Below are 15,375 nucleotides of genomic sequence, written 5' to 3'. Positions count from 1 at the left end.
ATGTCCACCCTCATCGTTCGCGTGACTGGCCCACTTTGGACGGAGCGCCGCGCTGCGCGTGATTGGAGTCACTTGATACGAGACCGCCTCCCATGTCGGCGCTGGTGTCGCTGGTCCAACGGGCGGCTGCCATCGCAAGGCCGTATAATTCACAGGACGCGCTTCTACTGATTAGGGCACTAAGCGCGCTGCGGGTCAGCCGACCGGAGGTGAGACTTATATGCGAGAAGGCGAGCTTCTCGCTGGCGTCCTCGCCAGCCGAGGTACCCACAGCAGTTTTGGTGGACGCTGTGAATCGCCTCTGCACGCTCCAGTCTGCGCACATTCCAGTCGTGCAGCGTGTTTTACTGAAACGCTTTTGTGAACTCCAGAGCGAGTGCGGCGCACAAAGGCCCCCCTACCCCTCACCGACGTCGTCGCTCCCTGTAGATCCGCGCACTGCTCAGAAGGCAGCGCTTGTGCTTGCCAAGCTGGGCCGCGCTGCGGGACAGGCGGAGACTACCGACCACGTGCTTCGGCTTCTCCATGCGCTGCTGGAGCACCGACGTGATGATGCCGGTCTGCACATCGCGTACGTTGCTCTTTACGTCAACTCTTCGAGCTACACGACCCAGCTGCCATGGTGGGCGACGACGGCACCGCTCAAGGGATCCGTACAGACCCTCCAACGCAGCGTTCATTTTTTACTCAAGAACCGGCAGACGCTCACACGCGCGTCGGGCAATGTTGCATGGCAGCTGCTGCACCTGCTGCTTGTGATACCTCCCTCCACGCAGTCAGCGGTGGCCTCGCAGGGGAGCAGTGCACATCACCTGCACGGCCAACAAGGCGACAGCTTTGACAACTACTTTGCTTCCGGTGCGCTGGCGCAAAAGGTGAGCACCGGGGCCTACGTGCAGTTTGTGCACTCCTTCGGCTCAGATGTGTGCCGGTTAGACCTGCAGCGAACAATCGCCCTCCTGACGCCACTTGCAAGACCACAAAAGGAGGCTGCTTCCGCAGCGCTGCATACACAAAAGCGGTTGAACGTGTACGACGCGACGAAACTGGCAAGCGCACTGGCGGCCATGTTCTCAGTGCTTGCAACCCACCCGTCGCGCTCGGCCTCCTTCGCTGCTCTGGGGGACCCACGTGAGCAGGGTCTAAGCGTCCAAGCTTCTCAAGCCAGCCTCCAAGCCTCTGCAGGGGCGCATGAAGCATGGCGCAGGGTCGTGCAGCTTTGCTTCACGATACTGTGCGACTTGGTGGAATGCGAGCAGGCACGCCTCTGCAGCACCCACAACGATGACGCCCTGATGGACGCGGTGGTTTCCCCGGATCGATTCCTCGTTGCAGCGCTGCTCGACAGCTACGCACGGGGTTGCAACGTCTTGCTCGAGTCTGCCGAGGTACCGAAAGGCATGCGCAACCCCGCCTCGCCGTTGTCCATGCTTTCAGCCTCCATCTCTGCGCTTCTGGAATTCGTGCCGCAGCTGTCCGAGACGCCACCGACCATGATATCGTGGATGCTGCGATCTCTTGCTTCACTGGGGCGACGAGGCAACGCCGCCGACGGCGATCACCTCGAGCGCAGCTCTGCCTTTCTCCTTCGCCAGTATCTCTGCGCTCCGTCAAAGAAGCGGTGCTTGCGCTCGGACGTAGAGACGCTGTACGCTTACGTGCGTCTTCTCGGCTTGAATGGCGACCCTCACAGCAGCAGAAGCTATTCCACCACCACCGCAACACTGACGACGCCGGGGAAGCCGCCATCACACCGGCTTCCACCGCTCTCTGCCCTTGATCCAATCGTTCGCGAAATCGCGTCGCGGCTGCGTGGGAGCCCGTTTGCCGCCGACGGCGAGCCGCAGACGGAGGATGCGGACATGCTCCTTGCGACACTCCTTCATCTTTACAAGAAGGCGGTTTCCGTCTCAGCGACAATGACGGGCATCTCTACAGGAACGATCGAAGTCCCACCGCTTCTCGATGACCTGCAGAGCACACTCGCTGCATACTATTGTGATAGAGTCGCGGGCACACCAAGTGTGCAGATGAAAGACAATGTGGCGGTGCGCGCCGCGCGTCTGTATGTGGTGGTGGCCCTTCTGCGTGGTCCACAGTTTTCTTCTTGTCGCTCTGGCGCTGCGTTGGCCAGGGCGGCTGAGCGGACCACCAAAGAAGTGACGATGATTGGGGCGCCTGTGGCGTCGTCGTCCATGCTGCGTGTTCTCGCAGTGCTGGAGCGCGGCGAACACACTGACGTGGCGGCCTCATTGTCTCCCACGTCCTTCGACGTATCCCTTCTCTTTACCCTGTGCCATCGGTACCAGCAATACATCAACGAGATTGTGCAGACGGGCGGGCGGCGCGAGGACGTATCGGAGGTGGTGCGCGTCTTGTGGCGCGTTCGGCAAGTCGGTGTGCAACTCGTCTTCGCGGAAGCGGCAAGCCGGGACGTCCTGCTTGACGCCAGCAGTGTTCTTCAGGGCAGTAATGCTACTCAGCCGCAACTCTGGTTCCCTGCTAGTCTGTGTCGTCTTGAGCATCTCACCTGCTGCGCTGCAGTCGATCTGCTGCAGCTTATCGCGGAGTCGCAGTTGAGAAGTCCCGCACTGATGCAACTTCAGCCTCACACCGCCCGTCACCTGCGCATGACACTTTTCGAGCAGTTGACGGTGATCGCGGATGTGGAGTGCGTCACACGACTCTTGCAGTCGAACGCGACGCCAGCGGTCTCGCAGGTGGTCTTGCCAGAAAAGGACGATTTGCATCGTGTGGTGCGCTGTGTAGATGCGTGTGTTTCCAGTCTACTCGACTCCACGCTGAAGGGGAGAAGCGAGGATGTTGCGAAGGCATCCCAACACGACGACTTTCGGGAGAAGGCGAGTAGACTTCTTCATGCTCTCGTCGAGTCGCAGTTGTTTATTCGCATTCCCGAGATCGTCTCCAGTGTGGCGGGTGGCGGGCTGCGACGGCGGATGCTGGAACTCGCGCAGTACCTGGAGAGCAGCGCGCGCAAAGCAGACGCGATCGCGGTGCTGAAGATGAGACTCTTTTGCGGCGACGTTCTGTGAAGTAAAAGCCACGTCGAACCTCGAAAGCAGGCGTGTGTGTGTCTGTGTGTCACGGACGTGTGCTTGCCTCCTCCGGCGAGGAGACGCGCTCTCCTTTCGACGAGGAGCGAAAGGAAAGCATTGGATCACGTGCTGGTACGTGCTAGCTCCTTCTCTTGAAGAAGTGGGTACGCGACGGCTGGGTAGCGGCGGTTACGACCGCCAAAAATGTCACCAGTGATGTGCGCCCGATGCGTGCATCTTTTACGTGAATCTCTAATACATCGCGAGAACTCTTCTGTCACCGCACAGACGCACAACGGGTACCCATCCACACGTGGTAGACGTCATACCAGCATGATGCACACCACATCAACAGAACCTGCAGAGTGCTCTCTCGTTTTCCTCGGTTTCGAGTCCAAGCACTGCGGACCCTTTCTCTCCCTGTCTTTCAGCACCCTCACTGGTGTTCTCTCGATGCACACGCCCTTCGCGACACTCTCGAGACTTCATCCCTCTTTTCCGGCTCCCCTCCTCCGCCTGCTGCCCTTCCCCCCTCCTCCTCCGCATACGTCGGCGTGTGTCGCGCTGCTCACCCTTGATGCGTGCGCCACTGCTCTGGTCTGAAATAAGATGAAACACACCCGCAGGTGTGCACTTGTGCCTCTCCCTGCGTGCGTGGTGTGTACGCGCATCGACACACAGGAAAGCGCCAGCCACACAGATGGACGACGTGAAGAAAGACTATGATTGCTCAACTTCCTGTGCGCTGGTGCCAGCGATCACCGAGTCTCACCCAGATGGTGGTGCGAACAGAGATGACGACGACATGTCAGAGCTGGTACCGCTCCTTCAGCGCAGCCGTTCACAGCGATTTCCTCCGCCGTCTTTTGCGCTTGCTCCCGCGGTACCGCTGCCTCTGTGGCAGCGTGTAGCCCTCTCTTCTCTGCAATCACGTGAGGCGTCACTCCTGTCGCAGCGCAAGTTCAAGCATATTCGCCAATCCCTCGTCCGAGACCTCGGCCGTTACCACGTGGAGCTTCAAGAGCGCGCGGAGAAGCAGCGCCAACAGCAGCGTGAGGCGCGAGTACGCGCTGGCGAGCGCGTCGCGGCCGGCGTACGCAGGTACTGGTCCAGGCGTGGCGACGCGTACCAGCAGCTGGCAAAGGTGGAGTTCGATGTGATGAAGCACCAGCACGACCGCCGCAAGCAGGAGGATCTACTGCGCGAGACGGAGGAACTGACGCGCAAACTCCTCGAGAGTATTTTCAGCGCCGCCCGCAAACGGCCAGCCTCCGCATCTGCACCCTCCGTGGAAGGTCGGGTCGTCAACTGCAGTCCTAATGGAATGCACCACCACACCCCCGATGCGCCTCCGCTGGACAGTACACCGCCCTTGTTCCCGGTGACCGTGCCAGCACATGCGTCCTTCTGGGACACGGTCGGCGACGACGACACCGCCCCGATTGAGGCGGCGCTTTCGTTGCTGGACACGGAGGGCGGACAGCGACCGCTGCGGCACTATCAGCGCTCCGCCCTACGGTGGATGGTTCACCTGTACGAAAACAACCTCAACGGCATCCTCGCTGACGAGATGGGGCTGGGCAAGACCGTGCAGACCATTGCGCTCCTCTGCTACTTCGCCGAATACCGCAATGACTGGGGGCCACACCTAATTGTGGTGCCGACGACTGTCGTGCTGAACTGGAAGGCGGAGCTGGAGCGGTGGTCACCGGGGCTCAAGGTGCTCACGTACATTGGGTCCACTAAGGAGCGCCACCAGCTGCGCAAAGGGTGGACAAGCGAGGACGCCTTTCACGTGTGTGTGACTTCGTACAACTTGGTCGTGCAGGACCGTAAGGTGTTTCGCCGCCGTCCGTGGGGATTTCTCGTCCTCGATGAAGCCCATCACGTCAAGAACTTCATGAGCCTAAAGTGGCAGTCGCTCTTTGATCTGCAGGCAGAGTACCGCCTGTTGCTATCCGGCACCCCGCTGCAAAACTCAATCATGGAGCTCTGGTCCCTCTTCCACTTCCTGCTCCCCTTCGCCTCGGCGTTTCGCTCCAACGCGGAGTTCAAGGAGTGGTTCAGCAATCCGATGGACGAGATGATAACGGGACGGTCGACGTTGAATGAAGACATTGTGCGGCGACTGCAGGCCCTCATTCGGCCATTCATGCTGCGGCGACTCAAGAAGGACGTTGAGACGCAACTGCCTACCAAGACGGAAAAGGTTGTGCTCTGCCGCCTCTCACGTCGGCAGCGTTTTCTGTACGATGACTACATGCAACTCGCCGAAACGCGGCAAAAACTGCGTGGCGGTGGCGGCGCTGGCGGCGTGCTGAGCGTGCTACTGGCGCTGCGCAAGGTGTGCGACCACCCCGACCTCTTCGAGGAGCGACCCACCACCTCTCCACTGGTTCTTAGCTACGACGCCGTCGTTGAACTACGGGTGCCACGTGAGGTGCTCCTCCTCGACAACGATGACAGAGGCCGATGGCGTTTTCCGTGCTTCCACGTGCTTGATGTAAATGACGATGGCGGCAGGGTGCACAGCATGCAAAGTCAGGCAGAGGTGTCAGGCTCGGACTGGGCGGTCTGCGCGCGCGAGTGCCGATCAGATCGGTTTCTCTCTGGCACTGGAGCACCCGCGCCGTGGTGGCTGTTTCTCACCCACGTAGAGCAACCTGATGCGCCGTCAGCGGATGCAATGTCGTCGTTTGCGAAGCGATTCAGCCCCGCCTTCCTCGAAGGACCGATAAGGCGCCGACGCGAGTCGGCCCCGGATGATCCTCAGCTGTGCAACTGTAGCGCTGCCCTGAAAGCGGCCTTTGTTAGCGTCTTGGCCCAGGCCAGACAACAGAGCCGCTCGCGGCACCACCAAACCACGACCGCGCAGTGGCAGCGCTACCACGCTATTCAGACGGCGCGGAACACATATGTGCCACCTACGTGTCGGCTGTCGCTTCGGCAAACCGTCTTAGCGCAGCGGCACCCGTCTCTCTGCCCCTCCATCGCCGTGCGCGCCGCTGCCCTTCTTCCTGTGCTCGAGCGAGTGTGCGTGTACGTCCCGGCAGTGTTGGCGGCGCACCCGCCGAGGCTGCAGTGGTCGCTTCCGATTCCTCACCCCGGTCCGTTCGAGGTTCTCAATCGCGAAGGGTGCGCGCCTCTGATCGGAGCTGTCTCCAAGGCTCAGGATGCCGCTCAGTGCGGCCGCGCGGCGCCTCGGCTGCGATACGATGCCGCCTTCTTCCTGCAGGAGATGTGGCCCATACAGGTGCGGCGCAGCTTTCTTTTCCCCGATAAGCGTCTTCTCATCCATGACTGCGGCAAACTGCAGTTTCTCGAAACAGCACTGAAGAAGATGCGGAACGACGGGCACCGCATGCTCATTTTTACCCAGTTTGTGCACATGCTGAACATCCTTGAGCGCTTCCTTGCCTTGATCGGGGTCGTATACACGCGACTGGATGGCTCCACCAAAGCGGAGCTGCGGCAGCAGTACGTCGACCGCTTCAACGCCGACCCGCGCATCACGTGCATGATTCTCTCCACGCGCTCTGGTGGCATTGGCCTCAACCTCACCGGCGCCGACACCGTCATCTTCTACGACAGCGACTGGAACCCGACCATGGATCTACAGGCCCAGGACCGATGCCACCGGATCGGGCAGACCCGCCCGGTCACCATCTACCGCCTGATCAGCGAGCACACCGTTGAGGAGAGCATCCTAGAGAAGGCGCGAGAGCGAAAGAAGTTGAACAACGTCGTCATTCGGGGCGGCCAATTTCACACTATTGCTGGAGTGAGCGAGCAGTACGGCGACACCGCCGCCGCCTTAGCTGCACTTTCAAACCCGGTGAACCTGCGCAGCTTCTTTCACGACCTCGACGAGGACGCCACGGTGGCATCCGGGGCCACTGCGCCTCCCATCGATACCAGCGACAGCGCTGGTACAGCGGAGTCGCCACTGGATGTTCTTGAGGCGATGGCAGACGTGGAGGATGCGGAGGATCGCGCGGCGGGCCAAGAGCTGCAGCGCGAGATCGCTGCCCATGCCGCGGAGGAGGCGGAGGGGGGCGACGAGGACGCCAGCGGACCGCCCCACCAGCGCGGCACCATGTATAGCTCTTCTGAAAGAGAAAAGGAGCTTGGTTCGTCTGCTGCGTGTGTCGCCAACGACGATGCCAAGTGGCGGACACGGCTGCCGAACTCGTTTCTCGATGCACTGTTGTGGTCGTCTACCAGCCTCGGCAGCGGCGCAGCTTTCCACGAAAGGGAGGGCAGTTCCGTGGACTCCGTGTCCTCCGCCGAAAGCTCGTCTGCCGCTGCGCTTCTTCTCGCGGTGCGCAAACGGCAGCGCGAGATCGCTGTCAAGGCGCACGCCCCTGTGGATCAGTTTCTTGCCTTTCAGTACGGACGCTGCCACCGGGCAGATGCCGAGGAAAGGTATAATGCGCTGGTTTTGTCGTACAGGGCTCACATGGGCGAGAACATCGGTGACAACGCCGACCTCGAGAAGGCGCACATGGACCTCTTTCAGCCGCGATTCCGTGTGGAGTACCGGCTAGGCTCCTGAACGGTGGGTGAGACAACACCAGGGTCTACACATTGCTCCGGCGCTTCTGCGCAGCTGGCACAACCCGCACGGACAGAATGTGGCATTCATTTTTCAGGTGTTTCTCTGTCCTTTCCGCTGCGGCATTGGGTGATCGTCTTCTCGTCTCGGTGCCGCCCCTTGTTGTTCTGCCTCACGCTTGTCGCTGCGCCATGGACGCGAGGGCGACAATGCGTGGAGAAAGGTGTTTCTAAGAGACCAAAAAGAAAATTGGAAGGAAAACCAAACATCAATACACAACTTGGCGTTCAGGGTGGTGCCAAGGTAGACGCTAATGAACACATGGCATCTAGAAAAGGACCTGCGTGAATTCCCTGTAGGGTACCCCAAGCGTCCGTATGGCGACTCTCCAATGGGACGTCTGCGCGGCAGCTTGACACCAAGATTGCCACCGCACCGAAAGGCAGTGAGCACACTCTGTCCCCATCTGTTGCTCTGCCTCACTCGACGTGTTGATGTTCCTGCTGCCTGTGGCCCTCATGAGAGCGTCTCACTCTTTCTTCTCTCTTGTGCTGCTTCGCTCCGAACGTGGTGCACTCTCCCTCCTTCTCCCTCTCCCTCACACTCACACACACACACACACACACAATCGGGTCCACCGCAAAGACACGCCTAAAGCACGTTAGCGAGGGAACGAAATCGGCCACACACTCGAAGGCACGCAAGCAAGACAAACAGACAACCAAAGTCTTGCCGTCAACGTCGCTCGTGTGCCGCGGTAGTCAGGGGCTCATCGACTGCACATACTAACCCACAGCACAGGAAAAAGAAAACAAAGGAAAAAGGATGACGCAGTGCTTTGACGTCAAGAACCCGGCCACTGGTGCGGTGGTGGGCAAGTATGTGCAGCAGCAGGCATCCGATATTGTAAAGGCTGTAGCGAACGCACGGGTGGCGCAGAAGGCTTGGGCTCAGCTCACGTACGACCAGCGAGCGGTGCACTTAAAGAAGATGAAAACCTTCCTCGCCTCCAACGCCGATCGCGCGACCGACGTGATCGTGTCTTGCAGCGGTAAGACTCGCCAGGATGCGCTCGCGACGGAGGTGCTCTCAGGAGTCCTGGCGTGCGACTGGTATGCCAAGAACACCAGGAAGGTGTTGGTGCCGCAAAAGCTGCCGGTCGGCTCCATTTTATTCGCCAACAAGTCGAACACAATCTACTACGAGCCGGTGGGCGTTGTCGGCATCATCTCTCCGTGGAACTACCCATTCTCCATTCCGTTCGGTGAGGTACTGATGGGACTGATGGCCGGCAATGCGGTACTGCTGAAGGTGGCTACAAACTCCACCCCTGTTGGCTGCTTCATTGAAGAAGTGGTGCAGGCGGGGGAGTTGCCGGTAGGACTCTTTCAGCATCTCATCATCAGCGGCGCCGAGGTCGGCCGAGCGCTGCTGGAGGCTGGCATCAACAAGCTCTTCTTCACTGGCAGCGTCGGCGTTGGCAAGAAGCTCATGGCCGAGGCGGCCAAGACGCTGACCCCGGTGTCCCTGGAGCTTGGCGGCAACGACCCGATGTTGGTACTCAAGGATGCCTCGATTGAGCGCGCCGTAAACTGCGCTTGCTGGGGTGGCTATCAGAACGCCGGCCAGAGCTGCGGCGGCGTGGAGCGCATCTACGTGGACGAGTCCATCTACCCCGAGTTCCTCGCCCAGCTGAAGGCAAAGACAGAGGCGCTGCGCCATGGCCCGGACACCGGCGCCTTTGATGTGGACATTGGCTGCATCACAACCAGGGGTCAGTACGAAACGATTGCTGCGCAGGTGAAAGAGGCGCTGGCGCAGGGTGCCCAGATTGAGGCACAGAGCCGGCCTAGCGCGAACTGCCCAAAGAACGGTTTCTTCTACCCAGCCACGGTCCTCAGCGGCTGCACACCATCGATGAGAATCATGAAGGAAGAAACCTTCGGCCCGATCCTCCCCGTGATACCCTTCAAGACGGAGGAGGAGGGCATCCAGATGGCGAACGACTGCACCATGGCTCTCACGAGCAGTGTGCACTCTCGCAACATGAACCATGCCAAGGAGGTGGCGATGCGGCTGGAAAGCGGGGTGGTCACCATCAACGATCACCTCTACTCTCACGGAATGTCGGAGGCGCCGTGGGGTGGGTGGAAGGAGAGCGGAATCGGCCGTACGCACGGCTACCTGGGGTTGAAGGAGATGGTGAATGCAAAGTGCATCAACTCGGATCGGATGCCCTCCGGCTTGCTGCCACGCAATCTCTGGTGGTACCCGTTCAGCCGCGAGACAGACGCGATGCTCCGCAATGTGCTGTCCTTTGCCGCCCCGACAAGCATCTTGCAGATGCTGTCGAGCCTGTGGTACATCATCACGCACTGCAGGTATATGTTCTGTCCATGGAAGATCAGCAGCACGGAGAAGTGAACGTCCCCGCTGCACGCGCACACACTCTACCATGAAAGGCGTGTCGCGTCAGGAAAAAAAAACACAATACCCACCGAGGTCACTGGGCAGGACGATTGCTATGAGTGATCGACAGCGACCCGAAAACCGCACACGTGCAGGTTGTAGATGGACTGTCTTCTTTTTTTTCTTGCTCTTCGATTTTATTCTCTTTCCTTGAGGACGCCGGCCACATGAGCGCGCGGTATCCGGGATCGGTACTTCTGCTTTGTGGAGAAGCCAAAGGCCTGCCACCTGCTTTCAGCTGTGCCGGCCGGTCTCTTGGTGTCGGCTGGCAGGGCTTGGCTGGTGCCGTGCGGAGGAGACTTGCTGACATAATCACAGCTGTGCCAGCGTGCCAGGAATCATGTCGAGGACTCAGTGCGTATTAAAGAAGAGGAACACCGATCAACTCGACAGCGCATATGTGCAACACGTACGGTACCTCCGACATCCCGACCCGGTGGGCCGATGTGGAGGGCACGTGTGCCGGGAGCATGGCGAGGGAGAGCCCCGAATCAGCGCCCTCGAGTCCTCCGGACCCGAACGTGGAGGGAGAAGCATGGCGCACGACCAGGTTGCCGGGGCTCGGAAGGGCTCTCACCGGAGGCTGGCCGACTTGTTCCTCGGAGCTCATCCGGCACGCGCCCGGCCCCCACCCCCTGTAACCCCGCAGGGCGGACGCCACCGCCACCGCCCTCGAGCAGAGCCCTCCGACGCCGACCGCGCAGCACGTAGCCGAGGAAGGGGTGGGCAGATGCTGTTGGACGCATGGCGCGATTCGTTCTCGGCGACCGGGAGATGTTGCGGCCAGAGGGCTGTGGCGCTGTGGTTGCGGAGGCGTGTATACGCTGTTGCTGACATATTCGTGGTGGGATGGGCACGTTACAAATCAAAAAAAAGAACTTTATTTCTCATGCTAAAAAGTGTGCTACTTGCACTTCTTCCATGCCGTGCACAAGTCTCGTATTCATATCAATGGTTGTCTCGTTGACAATAGGCGTTGTTTGTCTTTCTCCATCTCTCACTGGATCGAAGGCGGTGCGTGGGGTTGACAGCCCTTTTCTCAGTGATTCACGAGAGAGGCTTTGTTGGGGTATTCCTCTGGATGCAGCGGCAACAAAATGCCTCCCCCCCCCAAAAAAAAAGGACCACTGGGAATCAGTGGATCGTGGGAAGACACCCAGGCAGAGACGGGACGCACCCTTCTTTTTCCTGTGTTTTCTGACCGCATAGGAGGCCCCGGCGATAAGGGCAGTCTACCAGATGCTCGTGTGTGTGTGGGAGGATGAATCTTTGGCATGCGGCGTTTTATCGGTGTTGTCAAGATGTAGCACCTATGAGATGGCTCGTGCGAACCTATCCGTCGTACTCTACCTCCAGCCTGACTTCGCATCTCGCCTGCCTCTCTTCCCTCTTTCTGTTGTTGTTCTTCGAATTGCGTGGCATGTGTGAGTTGGTGCACGTAGGAGTGAGCGTTGCGCCGTTTGCGGTAACGTTTGTCCGTCAGGCTCGCCACGTCGTTTCATCCCCAAGTCTCTACGTGTACGTTTTGTTTTTGTTGTTGTTGCCCATCTCATCTGCGCCACTCGAAGCGCTCACAAACGCCAACCACTGCAACACCACAAGCCGCTGCATGTATCCTTGCGCGTGCACGCATACATTTATATGTGTGTACATTTTTTTTCTGACATCCACTTACCTGCCTGTTCCATATAGCCGGTAAGAATATACAAGATGGCGTCGATTGAAATCCCGCCTGAGGATCGGCAACACATCGACTACCTCGCCGATCTTTTTGCCGTCATTATTGCCATCGAACAGATCGAGAAGGCCAACCGTCGAGACCTCATCAATCAAGATCAATATGACTCCACAGTTCGTAGGCTTCTAGAGAAGTACAAGAATACCGTTGCGCACCTGCAGGGCGCACGCAACCCGTACTTCACGACGATCGATGACTTCTTTGACAAGTACTGCGCGCGCTGCCTGGCGGCACGGGCGACAATTCGGGACGGTCCGATGAGCAGCCCGAACGAAAATAACGCTCGCTTTCTCGCGCGCCAGTCGGTGGAGTGTAGCGACCACTTCATCACCTTGCTTGACTCTCTGCGGCTCCAGCAGACCTCCGTCGATGTTCTTAACCCACCTCTCGGCGACCTTCTGCAAGTGTTGAGAAAGCTGAGCCTGAGCAAGGAGGACTTTTGCGTGCGCTTGCAGAATTGGCAGCGACGTCTGGACAGCATGAGCGCCGCGGACATGTTGGACGAGTCTGCTGCGCGTGACTTCGCCTACGACCTAGATCGCGGGTATGCCTGCTTTAAGGCGTTCTTAGAGAATGATCCGACGCTTTCCATGAGAAGGTAAGAGGAAAGAGGGAGGGAGAGCTTTTCTTTTTCTTGGACTTCTGCACATGCATGGAGTGGACGGTTGGCGTCTCTCGCTCTCCGCTCTGCTGTTGTGGCGGCGGAACAAAGACAGACGGGTCTACAGCAGCTCGGGTGCACTGTCAATGCTCTTTTCTCTCTGTGGTACCTCTGTATGTGGATTAGTTGTGAAGCTGAGTTGGCGTGTGACTCTCATCCCCCTCCTCCTGTGCAGACGTCTGATGGAGGCGGTGGTAGCGATGGTAGCGGAGGCTGCCATCTTGGTGCGCGTTGTGGCGGATCGACTTGCAGTTCTTCTCGTTGCCACCACTTCGCGGCACCATCTTATCCCCGTTGTCTCCTGCGCCTCTCGATCTTCTTTATTTTCTTCGAATTTCTTTTTTTTTTCTATGGCAGGAAGGACGTATATTCATCCGCACACAGACGCAAAAAAAAAGAGAGATACACACGCGGAGAGACATGGTGGGGGACTCGAGAGTGAGCATGCGTGCCTGCGTGCACATGAGGAAAGGGAAACCGTTTTCTTTCCCTGCCCCTTATTTATGTTTTTTTTTGTTGTTTTCGAAAGCAGTATTTCGGCAGCATGCGCGCGCCACCTCGATTCTCGTCTGGATGGTACGCAACACCGTGGCGCATTCGTTACACTATCCCCTTCTTGCTTTTTGGTGCACACTCATGTGTGCGTGCTGCATGTTTTCCTGCTCCGTCCCTCACTCGCTGTACGCTTCTCTGCACCTTAGTCGTCGACGCTCTGATCTCTGTCTCTCCCTCTCCTCCGCCTCTCGCCGGACCTGGCTTACCGGCACACCCACCCACTCTTATTCTGGTGATGCAAGCCACCCCCACCCCCACCCCTGGTCACACACGAGCAAGCGCACGGACGGAGACATCCACACCCGAGTACCCATAGAGTTCCAAAAGGGACGCGCACACGACGGGGGATTTTCGGCAACTCGTGACGCACTCGGTGCGCATTTCGCATTTTTTAGCTTTCGCGGAGCCCATCCCTGGTTCTGCTGCGCCGAGCAGATCAGCTTCTTCACGCACATCGCCGTTTGAGACGGCTTTCGCGTCGCTTTTCTTCTATGTCTCGCTACGTTCCTCCTCACCGGCGTGAAGCAGTGGCCTCGTCGTCTGAGGAACTAACCTCTACGAGCTCGGTGGCGTTTCAGCAAGAGGCATGGCGCGCGTTAAGCCGTAGTATCACCGGCGTGGTGAACAGGGTGAACAAAGACAACCTGGAACAGTCAGCCGTGGAGCTCTTTCGGGAAAACCTCATTCGCGGCCGTGGCTTGTTTGCGCGTAGTATGATGCGCACGCAGCAGGTAGATCCGGATCTTACCCCGGTACTGGCTGCTTTGACCAGCCGCATCAACAAAGATCTTCCAACGGTCGTTGAGCTGCTCTGCAGGCGCCTTGTTGTGCAGTGGAGTCGTGCCTACCTGCGTAAGGACTGGCGCTACGTCGAGAACGCAAGTCGCTACCTGGGTTGGCTCTTCCTGCTAAACGTTGTCGAGGTGGACATCATCTACCAACTTTTACTGCGGCATCTAACGTCGGAGAAGCGGAGCGACGAGGACGTTGATCAAGCGGCGAAGCTGTTCAGGGAGACGTTCAAGGTGATGTCGCTGAAAGAGCGACGGTCCTTCCACGAGCAAATCCTGACGCCTTTCCGAGATTTGTTGGCCATGGATGACGAGGAGCTGCGGCTGTCTACCCGCTCCCAGGCAGTGCTCGAGTCGTGCCTGAAGGAGGTGCAGGAGTGGGAGCGGCGCAAGGAGAGGGAGGAGGCAATTCCGGACTACCTCGTTCTCTTTGACCTGGAGATGCAGCAGACGCATGAGATGGATCTGGACGAGAAGTACCCGACAGAGGATACGCTGGACCGGTACGCGTTCGATGCCGAGTACGACACTCACGAGGAGCAGTATGAAGCGGTGCGCAAGGCTATTCTCGGCGAAGACTGGGAGGTGGAGCTGCTCCAGCAGGTCGCAGACGCCGAGGGGGACGAGGACGAGAAGGGAGGCGGTGAAGACGCCGACGAGGCCGCCGATGGCCCATCTGCTGGGGCAGGTGCGGCTGCATCCGAGGCCGCTTCGTTACCCACGAGTGCGGAGCTTGATGCGTCCAAGACTCTCATAGACGCCGAGGAGCGCAAGCTCCGGCGCGAGGTGTACCTGGCGATGCGCAGCAGCATCCGCGCCGATGAGGCGGTGCACAAGATTCTGCGACAGATGCAACCGCAGACGGAGCGGACCATCTGCTTCATGGTGATTGAGGGCTGCTGCGAGGAGCGAGCCTACCGCAAAATGTACAGCATGGCAGCGGAGCGACTGTGCAAGAGCAACGCCCGCTTTCAGGCCTTCTTTGTGGAGGCGTTCCACGCGCGCTACGAGAGCGCCAGCGAGCTAACGTTGAAGCAGATCGAGTACACGTGCAAGGTGTACAGCCATCTGCTCCGCACCAACTCGGTGTACTGGAGCCGCTGCCTGAGCTGTCTCGATATAGTCGAGAACAGTGAATCGCAGCGGCTCATGATCCAGTATCTCTTCAAAGGAGTGGCGGAGGAGATTGGCATGTCGGGTGTCATGGAGCGGTTTCAGAAGGACGAGGAGCTGCGCTGGCACACTCAACGATTGTTCCCGCTCAATCAAGGAGTCGAGGCGCTGAAGAGTGCGGTGAACTTGTACGTGGCGATGGGGCTGCCCGAGATGACGACGCCTCTTCGAGCTGCGCTGGAAGAGGAGCGGGCGGCGCAGAAGCGTGCGCGCGTGGACTACTAAGGTAGCACGTTCTTTTTTTTTGTGTGTGCGCTCTTGCTGTTGTCTTGTGTGTGCCATTTTTCAGTGACTCCAACGCGTACGACCGATTAAACTACAACGCAGGCACGTAAAGCTGATGCGAAGTGCGGTTTTGACAAGAAGTATGACGTGTC

At 58.9% G+C, this 15,375-nt stretch overlaps 5 protein-coding genes across 5 annotated transcripts; all 5 read left to right on the top strand.

Annotated features, from left to right (window-relative positions):
* Positions 1-92: 92 nt before the first annotated feature.
* Positions 93-3,053, top strand: LMXM_36_5200 (conserved hypothetical protein; the record flags this gene model as incomplete). Its single annotated transcript, XM_003874829.1, has 1 exon — positions 93-3,053. The coding sequence occupies one exon, from the start codon at positions 93-95 to the stop codon at positions 3,051-3,053; it is 2,961 nt and encodes a 986-aa protein (XP_003874878.1).
* Positions 3,054-3,756: 703 nt separating this feature from the next.
* On the top strand, positions 3,757-7,611 carry LMXM_36_5190 (putative helicase; the record flags this gene model as incomplete). The annotated part of the gene is made up of 1 exon (XM_003874828.1): positions 3,757-7,611. One exon carries the CDS (start codon positions 3,757-3,759, stop codon positions 7,609-7,611), a length of 3,855 nt encoding a protein of 1,284 aa, XP_003874877.1.
* Positions 7,612-8,436: 825 nt separating this feature from the next.
* On the top strand, positions 8,437-10,035 carry LMXM_36_5180 (putative aldehyde dehydrogenase; the record flags this gene model as incomplete). Its single annotated transcript, XM_003874827.1, has 1 exon — positions 8,437-10,035. One exon carries the CDS (start codon positions 8,437-8,439, stop codon positions 10,033-10,035), a length of 1,599 nt encoding a protein of 532 aa, XP_003874876.1.
* A 1,755-nt stretch (positions 10,036-11,790) lies between these two features.
* LMXM_36_5170 (vacuolar protein sorting-associated protein-like protein) lies at positions 11,791-12,420 on the top strand (the record flags this gene model as incomplete). The annotated part of the gene is made up of 1 exon (XM_003874826.1): positions 11,791-12,420. One exon carries the CDS (start codon positions 11,791-11,793, stop codon positions 12,418-12,420), a length of 630 nt encoding a protein of 209 aa, XP_003874875.1.
* A 1,105-nt stretch (positions 12,421-13,525) lies between these two features.
* On the top strand, positions 13,526-15,223 carry LMXM_36_5160 (conserved hypothetical protein; the record flags this gene model as incomplete). Its single annotated transcript, XM_003874825.1, has 1 exon — positions 13,526-15,223. One exon carries the CDS (start codon positions 13,526-13,528, stop codon positions 15,221-15,223), a length of 1,698 nt encoding a protein of 565 aa, XP_003874874.1.
* Positions 15,224-15,375: the final 152 nt, after the last annotated feature.

This window comes from Leishmania mexicana, chromosome 20, assembly GCF_000234665.1.
Source record: "Leishmania mexicana MHOM/GT/2001/U1103 complete genome, chromosome 20".
Classification (NCBI taxonomy): Eukaryota; Euglenozoa; class Kinetoplastea; order Trypanosomatida; family Trypanosomatidae; genus Leishmania; species Leishmania mexicana.
The sequence above is the reverse complement of the archived record's forward strand: the minus strand, read 5'-3'. Positions and strand labels throughout refer to the sequence as shown.